The sequence below is a fragment of the Bos javanicus genome, chromosome 7, assembly GCF_032452875.1.
Source record: "Bos javanicus breed banteng chromosome 7, ARS-OSU_banteng_1.0, whole genome shotgun sequence".
Lineage (NCBI taxonomy): Eukaryota > Metazoa > Chordata > Mammalia > Artiodactyla > Bovidae > Bos > Bos javanicus.
The window spans coordinates 11,968,087-11,984,004 of record NC_083874.1 but is presented as its reverse complement, the minus strand read 5'-3'; the positions used below and the strand labels follow the sequence as shown (position 1 = coordinate 11,984,004).

The 15,918-nt window shown below is 49.4% G+C and overlaps 1 protein-coding gene across 5 annotated transcripts in view; it reads right to left on the bottom strand.

Moving 5' to 3' along the window:
- Positions 1-15,918, bottom strand: part of CACNA1A (calcium voltage-gated channel subunit alpha1 A) — a 253,586-nt gene that overhangs the window by 37,493 nt on the left and 200,175 nt on the right. For all 5 annotated transcript variants that reach the window (XM_061421929.1, XM_061421925.1, XM_061421926.1 and 2 more), the window contains 5 exons: positions 14,879-15,039; positions 11,951-12,088; positions 9,834-10,035; positions 7,479-7,643; positions 4,079-4,189 (listed from right to left, as the gene is read on the bottom strand). In XM_061421929.1, coding sequence (XP_061277913.1) covers positions 4,079-4,189; positions 7,479-7,643; positions 9,834-10,035; positions 11,951-12,088; positions 14,879-15,039 — 777 coding nt within the window. The remainder of the gene's footprint in view (positions 1-4,078; positions 4,190-7,478; positions 7,644-9,833; positions 10,036-11,950; positions 12,089-14,878; positions 15,040-15,918) is intronic.

Below are 15,918 nucleotides of genomic sequence, written 5' to 3'. Positions count from 1 at the left end.
GTACTCTGAGTGCCCCCTCCCTCCCTGAGACCCCCTCTGCCTTCCCATGGCTTGCTTGATCTCAGAGGGGGGCCCCTCCAGGTGCTGTTTCAGCCTCACTGGTCGAGGGGCGACAGGGCTGCCCTTCTGGGCTGTGCCTTGATTCTCCAGCAGTTCCAAGGCTCCCCTGAGACCTCGGATGCATCATAATTGACGTCATTGGGATCCTTGCAAAGACCGTCAGAGGGAAGGCTTATCACCTGTTTTATACAAGGCAACTGAGGCTCAGAGAGCAAAGTTGCTCACCTCAGGCATCACAGAGGTGAAGAGACAGGATTTGAACCCAAATCTGGGCCAATCCAGGGTCCATGGACAGGACCACGCTGAATCAGGACTGTGCTTATAGCAAACTCGCTAAGACAATGGCCTCTGGGCTCACATCCCAGCTATACTGTCATCCAGCCGTGTGGCTGCGGGCCAATGACTTAACCTCTCTGTGCCTCCGTTTCCTGGTCACCTTGTGTATCTAGTTACACACAAGGCTGTGAGTCCAGTTATAGCCAATGGGTTGTGAACAAGAGGCAGCAGGATTCCCCTTTGGGCAAGCACAGTACTCGCCAGAACTCTCTTCACCCTGGGCCTGGTGACCAGCAGTGTTCCAGGTGGCAGCTGCTCCAGGTGGCAGCTGCTCCGTGAGCCTGGATCTCTGAGTAATTGAAGGCAAACAGCTCCCCCACCCCCGCTCCACTCCTGCTGGGTGTCCACAAACCCTTTGTTGACTGGAGCAACTGAAATGTGGGGGCTGTTTGTTACTGCAGCTTAATTTGATCTATCATGACTGATACATCCCTGGGCTGGATTTTGGTGCAACTGGGACACAGGTATAGTATGCTGCTGTTAAAACACTGAAATATTTCACACAGCTTGAGCCCACAATGAGGAAGCACCTCTGCCTGGATCTAAGGGTGTGGCTCAAATAGCTCTTCTCTCAAGGTTCAGTGGGACCCACGCTAAACACAGGCTTTCCCAGCATTCTCACAAAAGCAGAGGGTGGGACAGAGCTTGGACGCCATTCTAAACAGTCAGCTTCTCCCCTAAGCATCTCACACAGCAGCAGCCCCTCTGCCTCACAGAGATGGACCTGGGCTTTGGAGCCGTGCTTCTCAGGATCAAATTCTTCTAGCATGTATGAATCAAATGTCCTCGGAGTTGGACTGCTTTGGCCTCAAGGCCCTCTTATGGAACATAAGGGTATAACAACAGTCTGATAATGCATGTGAGTCACTGAGTGTGGGGTCTGGTATACAGTAGGGCTTCCCAGGTGGTTCAGTGGTAAAAAATCTGCCTGCCAATGCAGGAGACTCAGGAGATGCTGGTTCGATCTCTGGGTTGGGAAGGTCTCCTGGAGGAGGAAATGGCAACCCATGCCAGTATTCTTGCCTGGAAAATCCCATGGACAGAAGAGCCTGGCGGGCTAGTCCATGGGGTTGCAGAGTCAGACATAACTGAGCATGCATGCATGCAGGTTCTCAATAGATGGATGTTGTTTTAGGATTGAGAGGAACTCAGTTTCCACAGGCACTTTTGGGTATTTAGCTGCTGCTAGGGTCCTACCCATATGTAATCATATTTGACTGTGCAACCTCGTCACTCTGCCCAGGGGTGTTCTGTAGCAGCATCCTTGTTGGGGTAATTAACAGCTTCTTTGGGAGCAGCTCTTCATTATGGCTTATGAGCCCTGGGGGACAAATACCCCAGCTCCCTCACCATGGGTGAGATGACCAGAGTATGTGATCTCTGCTGCCTCTCAGAGGTCTTCCATGGAACTGCACTCCAGTTGCCAGCACTGCTAAGCTGCTCAACAAGACACCCTGTGCTGGCAGCCTTCCCTTCTCTGTCTCACTCCCTCTCTCTCTTATGAGGCTTCCTGGGGTCACCTTCCAGATAAATCCCTTGCATTCAATTCTCGTCTCAGGCTCTACTTACGCGGGGCCACAAATACAACTTTCTAGGTGGCTGGCCACATGCTTCAAGCCCCCTGGACTAGAAGGTTCCCTTCTATCATTTAAATTCCACATGGGGAACTTGGGGTTTCATCTAAGACTGAAGGGGAAGGCTCAGTGCAGAACTGTGCAGGATTATCAGGGGTGGAGGAGATGGGGTTCCAGGCCCTGGCAGATTGCATCACTTTACCACCAGAACACTGACTGGGGGAAAAAAAAATCATAAGACACAACTGCGTTGGGCAGTTGGGTCCATGCTCATGATCCCCTCAGCTCTGGCTGGGTGTGTGGTTCTCTCATGTTGTAGATGTAGACACAGAAGCAAAGGGGCTGAATGCTTTGCTTTTGGTCACACGTCTAGAAAGGGGCTGAGTGCTCAAGTATGGGTGCTCCAGGACTTCCCAGGTGGCTCAGTGACAAAGAACCGCCTGCCAATGCAGGAGATGCAGGTTCGATCCCTGGGTCAGGAAGATCCCCTGGAGGAGGGCATGGAAATCTACTCCAGTATTCTTGCCTGGAGAAACCCATGGACAGAGGAGCCTGGCAGGCTACAGTCCATAGGGTTGCAAATGAGTCGGACAGACTGAAGTAACTTAGCACTCACAACATGCCAGGCTTCCCCTTCAGTCTCCAGACTCGCATTACTTGCGTTTGAGGTTTGCAAGAGCTCTTCTGAGGGAGACACAGAGGATGGCTTTTCTTGTGACGGAGGAGAGAGCGGAGGTGACACAGCCTGAATACAGTCAGACTCGAGGTCTGTCTTGTGCCAAAGCTGACACTTTTTACCATCTCAGGAAGCTGAGGTGAGAACCCAGCCTCCGTCTGCTAACACCATAAGCTGCAGGTCATTCTTCTTAGAGAGGTGGGCTAAGCATATTCTCAAGTGCTTGACAGGCGGGCCTCCATATCCTCAGGTCTCACATCTGTGGATTCAACCAACCGCCAATCAAATGGGTTGAGTCCTCGGATGCAGAACCTACAGATACGGAGGGCTGACGTACCTGCAAGCTCTTGGATGCAGTATGAGAACGTGTGATTTGATTCAGTGGCACAGATCATATTGGTAACCCTGGGGGGTCTGCCGTCTACTTTTAAGACAGAAGGAAACTCTAAAGTCCAATTAGCGGCTGGTGAAAAATACAAGTGAATTTTTTCACATCTCATTTCATGGGTCCCCTCACAGAAATCTGTCCCCTATCCACAGATCCCTTTGGCAGTCAACAGACCTCAGGTTAAGGCCACTTGCACTTGTCAGTGGGTCATGAATTACATTATAAAAAGGAGGGGGCAGTACTTTCCTGGCAGGACAGTGGTTAAGACTCTGTGCTTCCACTGCAGGGGGTGGAGGTTCCATCCCTGGCTGAGGAACTAAGATCCCATATGCTGTGGGACCGGCAAATAAAAAAAGGGGGTGGGGTGCGAACATGGAATCAAGAAAATAGACAACCTCAGAGTATAGGGTATATTCTAACGGGAGAGATGGATTCTGAGAAAATTTCATTTCGGTTGTCTGCACTTCTGTGTGGGCTTCCCAGATGGTGCTAGTGGTAAACAGCCCACCTGCTAATGCAGGAGACATAAGAGATGTGGGTTCCATCCCTGGGTCGGGAAGATCCCCTGGAGGAAGGCATGACAACCCACTCCATTATCCTGCCTGGAGAGTCCCACTGACAGAGGAGCCTGGCAGGCTACTGTCCAGGGGTTGCAAAGAGTCGGGCACGACTGAAGCAACTTAGGATGCATGCATGCATGTACTTCTGTGTATTGGGCTCCATTGCAAAGCGTATTTCTTACTGCAGATTGTGGCTAGAACAGTTTGAATACTATGGACTCGGCTTGTCTGGATCTCCGTTTCCTTATCTCCAAAATCATAATTACCCTCTCTCATCACATCATTTAATAAGATGCACAGAGTTTGGTGTTATTTGGGAAGTATGAGAACACCTAAGCACATGGGATCTGTGTGCACTGGAGGGACGCTCAAGTCACCACTGGGGTTGGGGGCAGAGGGGCCAGGTGAGGAGACCACTGCCAGCACCCAGCACTCCTCTGGGCTCTCCCTTAACCCACAGCTCTAGCCCCATGGCCGGACTTACCAGAATCCCAAAAGCCATGACTTTGAGCACACATTCCAGTGAGAAGAGGGAGGTGAAGACGATGTTGAATACTCTCAGGGCATTCTCATAAGCAACAGAGGCCCCGTAGAACTAGATGAGAAAGGAGGGAGAGAGGTGGGGTCAGTGGGCATGGTATTGGGGAACACATGTAGGGGTGTGGGGGTGGCTTCATGGCTGTCTTTTCCTCAGGGCAGGCAGGGCTGGGACACTTGGCTTCCCTCTTGATGTTCTGTGGAGCCAGCCTGAGCTGCAGCCCAGCTCTTCACTGGCTCAGTTCATCTTTTCACATCAAAGCAAAAATTCCTTTCTTGAGCCCTGTCTTACTTAACAGCCAAGATCCTGGGACAGTCCTGGGACAGCCTGGCCGGATGGGGCTCCTTGTGATGCAGGAGGATGTCTACAGCATCTTCTTTGTAATTTTCAAAACTTTTATTTACTTATTTATGGCTACGCTGAGTCTTGGCTGCTGCTTGGACTTTCTCTAGTTGTGGCGTGTGGGTTTTTCATTGTGGTGGCTTCTCTTGTTGCAAAACATGGACTCTAGGGCACGTGGGGTCAATGGCTGTGGCTTGAGGGCTTAGCTGCCCTGTGGCATATGGAATCTATGGTGGCTCAGATGGTAAAGAATCTGTCTGTGATGCTGGAAACTGGAGTTCGATCCTGGGGTTGGGAAGATCCCCTGGAGAAGGAAATGGCAACCCACTCCAGTATTCTTGCCTGGAGAATTCCATGGACAGAAGAGCCTGGAGGGCTACAGTCCACGGGGTTTCAAGAGTCAGACACGACTGAGCGACTTTCACTTTCATATGGAATCCATAACCTTTACACCTATCTACCAGGTTGCATGTAAAGGCTCCCCTGGTGGCTCAGATGGTGAAGAATCTGCCTGCAATGCAGGACACCCGGGTTTGATCCCTGGGTTGGGAAGATCCCCTGGAGTAGGAATTGGCAACCTGCTCCAGCCTTCTTGCCTGGAGAATTTCATGGACTGAGGAGCCTGGTGGGCTACAGTCCGTGGGGTCGCAAAGAATTGGACACAACTGAGCGACTAACACTTTCACTTTCTTTTCACTATCACCAGGTTACAGGAAATCCGGAAGATGGAGGAAACCAATGCACCCAGAGGTGAGACAGTTTTCATTTAATTCATCTGGTTTCCTTAGAAACTTAATAATGGGGGAGGGCATGGAATGGTCAGGGGGTGGAGGGGCAGAAGACAGAAATTTAAAAGACAAAAAAATTGGAGACCATGTGTAGCCACTTAGATCTTGGCTCAACAACTCACTGTAAAAGACATTTTGGGGACAACTCAATATGGATCTTCTGGTGTTAACACTAATCTTGTCAAGTATAAGAACATGTGGGAAAATGTTCTGATTTTTTAGAAATGCATACCGAAGAATTTAAGGGTGAAATAGCGTGCTATCATTTAAAGTACTTAAAAAAATAGATGAAATATCCAGAATAGGTACATCCATAGAGACAGAAAGTGGATGAGTGGTTGCCAGGGACTGGGGGAAGGGGCATGGGGAATGAGTGCTAATGGGGATGGGCTTCCTTTTGGAGTGATGGAAGTGTTCTGGAAATTGGGGTGGTGGTTGCAAACACGATGAATGTAATAAACACAACAGTACACTTTGAAATGGGAATTGTGTTATGTGAATTTCAACTCAATTGAAAAAACGTGAAAAAAAATAAGTGAAGCAAACAGAGCAGTTCTGTATGGGTGCCCCTGAGGATGGAGACTGGGTGTTTACAGGAGCCTGGATAATCAGGATGTGGTCCAGGGACCTGGAGCATCAGCGTCACTGGGATACTGGTTAGAAATGCAGAGTCCCAGGCCCACCCGGCCCTTCTGAAGAGGAATCTGCATTTTAACAAGATGCCCAGATGATCTGGGAGCAGGCTGAGAAGGGCTGTGCTGTTCTATCCTTCTGTCTTTTGTTTGTTCACAAGTGTTTATGATCTTAACAATGGAAAGATAAAAGCACTTGCTTGCAGAGATGAGTTTTCAGGTGACACCAGGCACTGCTTTTTTGCCTATTCAAACAAAATCAATAGTTAGGACTTCCCTGGTGGTGCAGTGGATGGGAGTCCCCCTGCCAATGCTGGGGACATGGGTTCAATCCCTGGTCTGGGAAGATTCCACATGCCGAGAAGCCACTAAGCCCATTAGTTACAACAACTGAACCCACGCACTAGAGTGGGTCTGCTAGCCGCAACTACTGAAGCCCATATGCCTAGAGCCTGTGCTCCCCAATAAGAGAAGCCACTGCAGTGAGAAGCCCACGCGCCGCAGTGAAGAGTAGCCTCCACTTGCTGCCACTAGAGAAAGCCTGTGCGCAGCAATGAAGACCCAGCACAGTCAAAAATAGAAAACATGAGTTAAAAAAAATCAACAGCTAAATTTATAGAGTGTTTTTAAGAATCTAGAAATGTGCTAATGTCTTCGCAGGAATTTTCTCATTCAACCCTAATCCCCACCAGGCGTATGGAAGGTGCTATTTTTTAAATAATTCTCATTTCATTGACAGGGAAACCAGGGGCTTTGGAGATGACCAGTGCGTCTCATGCCACTGGTCACTAGCTCAAGGTTCAGTGGTGAATTAAACGGTAGAGCTGGGCTCAAATTCAGACCTCTGGTCTCCAAAGCACAGGGTCAAAGGTCCTGACATTTCACTCTGAAGAGGCTCCTTGGCTCTAAGGGTTACAAGGTCCTTACCTGCCCTTTCCTCCTCATTTCATTCATCACACATTTATCAGGGGGCTCTTGTTCCCTTGGAGTCAGGGCCTCTCTGAACCCCTGGAATGTAGCGGTGATCAGGACTTGTCTCAGCCCCTTGAGACAGGTGGGTGGCAGATTGTCAGACAACCCAATACTGATATTGTGACACGTGCGGTAACAGATAGGGTGGGACTTCCCTGGTAGTCCAGAGGCTAAGACTCCAAGCTCCCAGAGTAGTGGGTGCCAGGTTCCATCCCTGGTCAGGGAACTAGATCTCACATGCAAAATTAAGAGATACTGTGCTGCAACTAAAGATCCCATATGCTGCAACTAAGATGTGCAACAGCCAAATAAATAAATATTAAAAAAAATAAAATCAAATAGGATGCTTGCTAAGACTTCATATGATCCTGGGAGACCAGGGAAGGCTTACCAGAGGAAGGGCTCTGCAGGGGCAGCCGGAAGGGGCTGGCCAGATGGAGTGCTGGGAATCGTGTGACAGGCAGAGGGAACAGCAGGAACAAGGGCTTGGTGGTAACAGAGTGCGGTCTGTCTGGGAAACTTCTAGTGGGTTCCATCTTGCTAGGGGAGGACGGGTGTGTGGGGCGGGGAGCAGGGGGCGTGGTTAAGCCACGCGCGGGGAGGAGGGCTCACCTTCATCATGAGCACGATGGTGTTGAGGGCGATCATGGCCATGATGGTGTACTCGAAAGGCGGGGACACCACGAACTGCCACATGCGGTACTGGAAACTCTGCTTGTTCTGCGGCATGTGCCGGGTCAGGGGTTTGGCGCTGATGGCGAAGTCGATGCAGGCCCTCTGTGGGAGAGAGCCCAGTGGCGTGAGGGCCGGAGGCAGGAGCGAGGTGAGCGCCCCTCAACTCACCCAACACAGCTCTCCCGCACATTTGCCCAGATGTCTGCCTCTCTTACCCTCTCCCGTTTCCCATAAACTCATTATGAATGCTTTCTTTTCCCGACAGCTACGGCTCCTTGGTGGCTCAGACGGTAAAGCGTCTGTCCACAATGTGGGAGACCCGGGTTCGAGCCCTGGGTCGGGAAGATCCCTTGGAAAAGGAAATGGCAACCCACTCCAGTACTCTCTGCCTGGAAAATCCCATGGACAGAGGAGGCTGGTAGGCTACAGTCTATGGGGTTGCAAAGAGTCGGACAGGACTGAGCGACTTCACTTTCACGGCTCATTGAGAAGTTCAGTTCAGTTCAGTCGCTCAGTCATGTCCGACTTTGCAACCCCATGAATCGCAGAACGCCAGGCCTCCCTGTCCATCACCAACTCCCGGAGTTCACTCAGACTCAACGTCCATCGAGTCAGTGATGCCATCCAGTCATCTCATCCTCTGTCGTCCCCTTCTCCTCCTGCCCCCAATCCCTCCCAGCAGCAGAGTCTTTTCCAATGAGTCAACTCTTCGCATGAGGTGGCCAAAGTACTGGAGTTTCAGCTTTAGCATCATTCCTTCCAAAGAAATCCCAGGGCTGATCTCCTTCAGAATGGACTGGTTGGATCTCCTTGGCCCATTGAATCCCCTCCGCAAACATGATCAGTGGGTACTGTCAGTAGCCCCCCTTTGCAGATGAGGAAAATAAAGGCTCAGAGAGGTTAAGCCACTTGCCTAGGGTGGCACAGCTACCAAGTGGGTGAATCTCAAATTTCAATCAGAGTCTGAATGGTTAAAAGCCTAACCATTCTTTCTTCTCTTAAAAAATTGTTATTGAAGTATAATTGAGTTACAACATTGTATTCATTTCTGCTGCACAGCAAAATGACTCAGTTATACATATACATATTTTTTTCATGGGCTTCCTTGGTGGCTCAGTCAGTAAAGAATCTGCCTGCAATTCAGGAGGCCCTGGTTCGATCCCTGAGCCAGGAAGATCCCCTGGAGAAGGAAATGGCAACACACTTCAGTATCCTTGCCTGAGAAATCCCGTGGACAGAAAAGCCTGGCCGGCAACAGTCTCTGGGGTCACAAGAGTTAGACATGATTTAGACTCTAAACCACCGCCAACATTCTTTTCATGTTCTTTTCCATTATGGCTTATCACAGGATGTGGAGTATAGTTTCCTGTGCTATATGATAGGACTTTGTTTTTTATCCATTCTATATAGTTTGCTTCTGCTAATTCCAAACTCTCAGTCCTTCCCTCCACTCCCCCACGCCCCACACATGACAAGTCTGTTCTGTCTGTCTGTGGATCTGTTTCTGTTTTGTAGACAGGTTCATTTGTGTTGAGGTTTAGATTTCACTTACAAGTGGTATCATATGGTATTTGTCTTTCTCTTTCTGACTTATTTCGCTTGGTGTGATAATCTCTAGGTCCATCCATGTTGTGAAGCCTAACCACTCCTTCTTACCACATGTTTAGCTTCTCTTTCTTTTTGAGGGAGGCAGACAGGGAAGAATAATGATTATTTAGTCTTAAGGGCCAAAGAAGCAGAGGAAGAATGCATTCTAGGTCCTCTTCCTAGCTTGGATGATTCTAGAAGGGCAAACAGTCATGCTTATACTCCCTGGTGGACTGGATTTTCTTTCGTTCATGTTCTCCACCCCTCTCTGGGAGAGACTACTTCTTTGCCCCCACTGAAATCAGATATAGACATGAGACTCGCTCTGGCTGATGAAATGTGAGATGTGACACGTGTTTTGCTGTTCTCTTTTTTAATCTGAAGTTTCTCAGAGGGGAACCAGAACAAAGACGACAGGAAGCCTGAATATGCAGTCCAATCCGTTTGTGCATGTCTGGCACTGAGATTTTCAGGATGCTTGTTACTGCATCACAACCTAGTCCAAACTGACTGATACACACACAACCCCTCTTTCTCCTGGGAACCCCAAGAAGAGCTACCCTTCAGGCAGAGTGGCTGCTGCTTGGAGAATGCTGCTGTGCCCTCCCCAGATGCCGCCAGAAGCTGGTTCCTCTGTGTGTGTCTGTGTGTGTGTGAGTGGTGGGATGTCAGCTTTTAAATGGGGATGCAACTGGAACGTGGTACCTCATTTTTCTCCAGGCTGTACTCCTCCATCATCTTGTCCCCCTGCTCCTGGAAGGTGATGATGATCAAGGCCACAAAGATGTTGACAAAGAAGAAGGGGAACACCACAAAGTAGACAACGTAGAAGATGGACATCTCCATGCGGTACCCGGGGCTGGGGCCCTGGTTCTCGAAGGTGGCGTCCACGGAGTGCTTGAGGACCCTGTGAGAACCAGGGTGGGGAGCGGGACAAAGTGAGGCAGGGGAACAGGGATGGAGGACAGTATCAAGAGGAGACAGAAAAGAAAGGAAGAGTAGTCACTGTTTCTGACGGCGGTCACAGTGGTTGCTTTATGAAGCCATAATCTTCCCAACACTTTCTGTCTTTGGGGAGTGTTGACAACAACATCAGTATTGTTGTCATACTGCCCTGTATCGAGGGTTTATTATGTGCCAGAAAAGGTATTCAACCTTTTATTTATTTTTCCAGTAACCCTCTCAGGGAGGTTATTACAGGCTCCATGTTGCACACAAGGAAACTGAGGTTCAGCAATTGAAAGTGACTTGCTGTGTAGATCGCCCACTGAGATGGGGTCAGGTTGGGATTTGAAAACGGGTTTGTAGTCATGTATGGGAGTGGGTAGGGGGTCATGGAGGCAGGGGTGTGTGTGTGTGTCTGTGTATTTAAGCACAGGTGGTGGTGGGAACTGAGGAGGTGTGATGAGCTTGCACATGGGAATGAGTGTACACGTGGCTGCTCCGTACAGTCGCACAGGTCATGCACTGCTCAAGGGCTCTGCATCTAAGTGGCACCGTTCAGCTTCGTGTGTTAACGATGACAATTTTTTTTGCAGGGAGCCCTAAAGTGCCTTCTTTGAGCGAGATCGTTAAGTATTACTGCAATGCTTTTCTGACAGATGGAAGTGATGTCTGTTGAGAAAGGGGCATCTAAAAATTCACTCAAAGGTGTCTAATGGGCAAGCACCGGTCCCACGTGTGTGGGTACTGTGTGTGGGTGAGTAGAGAGGCACGTGTTGGTTAGGGCGTTTGGTGAGCGAGGGAAGAAGGTGAGGATGCTGAAGGCACAGGCTGCAAACTTACCAGACCTTCAACTTGGATTCAGCAGAGACCTCTGGGAGGAGGACCGGGACTAGGGTGGGGAGCCCGAGGCATTGCTGAGACACAAATTCAGGGAGTGCCAGACCCCTCAGTAATCGAGGGAAACAGCATTTTACCCAAATGTCTAGTCTTTTATGCAATTTTTTAAAAAGATTTTTTTTGTTTGATGTGGACCATTTTTAAAGCCTTTATTCAATTTGTTACCATATTGCTTATGTTTTATGTTTTTTCAGTTTTTGGCCTTGAGACATGTGAGATTTTTAGCTCCCCAACCAGGGATCGAACCTGCACCTGTTGCATTGAAAGGCAAAGTCTTAACGATTGGACCAGCAGGGAAGTCTGAACTGCCAGGGAAGTCTCATTCCTGCAATATTTTAGAAAGTCAAAAGAAATGCCCCAAAGCCCATGATGAACAAAATATCAAGCATTTAAATCCTGGGGACTTCCCTGGTGGTCCCAGTGGTTAAGATTCCACACTTCCAGTTCAGGGGGTGTGGGTTTGATCCCTGATTGGGGAACTAAGATCCCACATGCTGTGTGCAGCATGGTCAAAAAAAAAAAAAAAACCTAAAAAAAATTAAATCTGGGGCTTCAATTTTAATCTTGGCATGAGTTAGTCTCACCATATCACCCCAGCCCTAACCCTGTCTGGGATGGATAGGTCCTGACTTGGAGAATGTCGAGTCCACAGCCCCGTCTTGGAGGTTTACGGGGATGTGACCACCTGTGTATCTACGTGCAGCCTTTCTGCAAATCAGAAACAGTGCCTGTTCTGGGAGCATGAAGCATACACTCAAGGGTTAGGTGAGCCGAGAGATGGCTGGATCTCCACCCTTCGAAGCCCAACCACACGTGGGGGCTGCCACTCTAGTGCATTTTGTATCTTGCATTGTCCCCACTTCCGGAAGCCAGGAATGAACCTCTCCTTCCCCCAGACCTGTCTCAGCACCGGACTCTCAGACCCTTCTCTCTCTTGCCCCCGGGCCCCCGCCCCTCCGAGCTCCTCCTGGCCCACTCACTGTGGCCAGCCTTCTCCCGTGGACACGGTGAAGAGGGTCAGCAGCGCCCACAGCACATTGTCATAATGGAACTCATACTTCTTCCACTCTCGATCCCTCGCCTTTACCTCATTCTTCTCATAGAGGAGGTACTTGCCGCTGCCACAGAAAATGGGGACCGTTAGTAAGTGGAGGGGTTTCTCCAGTGGCTCAGTGGTAAAGAATCTGCCTACCAATGCAGACCTCAGTTCCTCCCCCGGGTCGTGAAGATCCCCTGGAGGAGGGCAAGGCAACCCACTCCAGTATTCTTGCCTGGGAAATCCCATAGACAGGGGAGCCTGGTGGGCTACAGTCCATGGGGTTGCAAAAGAGTTGGAGATGACTTAGTGACTGAACAACAACAACAAGTAAACAAAGGGAAATCCATCATTGGCTCCAGAGAGAGAGAGAGAGAGAGAGGAGGAGGAGGAGGAGGAGGGGGGTGGGGCCACCAGCCCACACTGCCTCCCACAGCCTGCAAAGCAGCAACACCCCGTTTCTCCCTGGAGTGTGTGCATCCACTGGGAGACACATCCATGAATGCCACAGCCTGAGTCCAGGGGGAGAGGACTCAGATACTCACATCCTTTTCTAACTTGAACACTTCTACTCCCAACGGTGGGAGCGTCAGGCTTGCGGGGTGGTTAAGAGCAAGGAAGGAGAAAGGCACATTTTGCGGTTCATCAGACCAAGGTATGCAGCTGCTGCTCCTTCTCAGGGTAGGATACAAAGGTTAGCCCCAGACTCTTAGCCTAATGCCTGGGATCTTTCCAATTTCAGCCAACAAAAAAACAGCCGGGAGTCCTTTGCCACATAGTAAAACGGGCATCCCTGGTGGCTCAGCGGTAGAGAATCTGCCTGCAAAGCAGGAACTGAAGGAGATGTGGGTTCAGTCCCTGGGTCAGGAAGATCCCTTGGAGGAGGGCATGGCAACCCACTCCTGTATTTTTGCCTGGAGAATCCCATGGACAGAGGAGCCCGCTGGGCTACAGTTCATAGCGTCACAAAGAGTTGGACGTGACTTAGCATGCACGCGTGCACGACCCTTTATACTGTGACAAAAGCCGTACTGACTGGGCATTTGGTTAGTGACAGGCTCAGCACTTTCCTGGACTGAGTCTAGAACTTCCCATCAGGAAGATAACCCAAAGATGGGGGGATTTCACATCCACAACCTCTGAGCTACAATTCCAAAATCCAGAAAGCTCTGAAAACCTAACATTTTTTCCCTAATGGCAGCTGGCACATTCCAGCCTGAAGGTCAAATCTAGACTTGTCTCTGGGTTGCCAGTAAGCTAAGCAGTGGTTGTTTACATTTTAAAATGTTTTTTAGTTGCTAAGTCACTAAAATGTTGTTGTTTTTAGTTGCAGACTCTTTTGTGACCCCATGGACTGTAGCCCGCCGGGCTCCTCTATCTACAGGATTCTCCAGGCAAGAATACTGGAGTGGGGTAGTCATACCCTTCTCCAGGGGATCTTCCTGACTCAGGGATCGAACCTGCGTGTCCTGCACTGCAGGTGGATTCTTTATCTGAGTCACCAGGGAAGCCCTGAATGGTTGAGACCAAATCAAAAGAATTCACTCACGACAGATAAAAATGAAAAGAAATTCAGTTTCCAGAAACAAAGTTTGATTGGCACACAGCCATTCTGATTCCTTTACTTATTGTCTGCAGCGGCTTTTGAGTTTCATTTGTTGTCATGGAAGGTGTATGCAAAGTCAAAGATAGCTACTATCTGGCCCTTGACAAAATCTGCCCATCTCTGATCTAATGCGTTTGGCAACAAAACCTGACCCAGCTGGATGTGAGGCTTTGTTCTTGTTATTTATCCCATTTGGTGCAAATAGTTGCATGTTTCCCAGCAGAAGTATTGCATTGGATCACAAGGCTGTTTTAATCAACTGAAGGTGTGAGGTGCTATGTGGGACATACGCCTCGCAATTTTTCTAAAAATCTCAACATATTCTGAATTTATCCGCCTGTAAAGGTTTCCTACAAGGAACTAGATGGGTATTGCTATCCCCTACTTGACAATGGTGGTGACTCATAAATTGAGCAACCAGCTTAGGGCTCATGGGGCAGGGACTCTTATTCTACAACTGATGTTCTACTTGCAGATCCAAGCTGCAGATCCGGGCCGCCCTCAATACCCAAGCCCTCAGTTTCCAGGTCCAAGATGAAATGCAACAGGACCCTATGGTCGTCCCCCTCCTACCGTATCCTCAGCCTGCCTTTTGTCTGCGGAAAAATTTCAGTCAAAAAATAAGTTTAATCAGAGGGGTGAGAAAATGCAGAAGCAAAGGAAAACAATCAAAGAAGACTACATTAATAACAGTTTAGTCATTAAGCAGAGTCAAGGGCCTTTAGCTCCTTCTCAAGGGCTATAGATAATATCCTGAGCCATATCCTGTGAGCTGTCTTACAGATACTGAAATCCCCCCAGGTGGAAGACCCTAACTACACGATGACCAGACTGTAGCCAGACATAAGCTGCCGTGCAGTTCTGAGAATGGGCCTCAAGGAGATGCAAACAAACCGACCCTGGAGCTGAAGGTTGACTGTACTTAAAACAATTAAGATGCTGCTGACCAATTAAGTGACCAATCTGAAGATGACCCTCACAGCTGGCTGTGCTGTTTCTGCACGTAGCTCCCTCCTTCCATCTATAAAAGTTCTTACCCACTGATTGTCAGCAGAGAAGGGGTAGTTGGCCTTTGGACAGGACTCACCACCCCCCGGTTGCTAGCATCCAAAATAAAGCAAACTTTCCTAAACCAACTTTGCATTTTTATTGGCTTTTGAGGAGCGAGCAGCCAGATCCCCACTTGTGGTTACAACGAGACTGGTGCCTCTGATCGCCTCCCACCCACCAGCCCTGATGGGGACGCCTAGAAGAGTCAAGACTCACCGGCAATCTTTCTCAAACTCCTTGGACTCATCCGTGCAGTGGAAAAACTTGCCCTTGAAGAGCTGCACGGCCACCACGGCGAAGATGAACATGAACAGCATGTAGACGATGAGGATGTTGAAGACATTCTTGAGAGAGTTCACCACGCAGTCAAACACGGCCTGGTGGGTCGGGCGGGAGAGTGGGTGTGAGCAGGCTGGGAGCTGGCCCAGCCTGCACCTCCAGCAGCTCATAATATCAAAGTACAGGATTCCCATTTTACAGAGGAGGACATGAGCCACTGCCGCGCAGTTCTGAGAAGTGTGGGGGCTGCATCTAGTTCTGAGTTTTTATGCATCCCAACCCCCCAGTTCTAACCCCTGGGGAACGGGGGCCACTTCTCCGAGCTTCTCCAAGGTAAGCTCGTGGCTCTTTAGGGCAAGAGCAGAGATCGTCAGTGGAGAGGTCATTTCCAGTTCCTTCTTTGTGTCCCTGCCTCAGGGTCACTCTTCTTTCCCAGCATCTGGAGTTGTGCGATCTCTTCCTTTTTTGCCCACCGATCACTAGGGGGCGCTCTGGATTTGTGAGTTGACTCCACGTGCCCTGGAGATTCTGCCTTGAGTAAGATGAAATCTTTCCATCATCCTGCCAACCCCCACCCTCCACCCCCAGCCCCATTCTGCTATGAATCACAGTGGGTTCTAACTACAAGTTAGCATCAAGGGTCATCGAACCTACTGCAATCGCATGTTAGCTTTATTGGCTTTCCCTGGGGGACAGAGTGCATAGTTCTCTCATGGGGGTTTCAAAGCAGGCTGTGACCCAGAAAATCGGGAAGAGCCACTGAACCGACTACTGCTGGATTCCACGTATTTCAATGCAAGCCGGTTTTCAAGTCCGGAAGGTAGCCACATTTCCTCTTTGAATAATTCATCAACAAAAAGGGGGCGTCGAATCATTATTTCCCAAACTATGGGGGAGGAGCCCACCACCAGTGGTATCAGACAATACGTTTAGGTCCTTACAGGAGCCACAAACCAAGTAACACTGATTGCATGGTT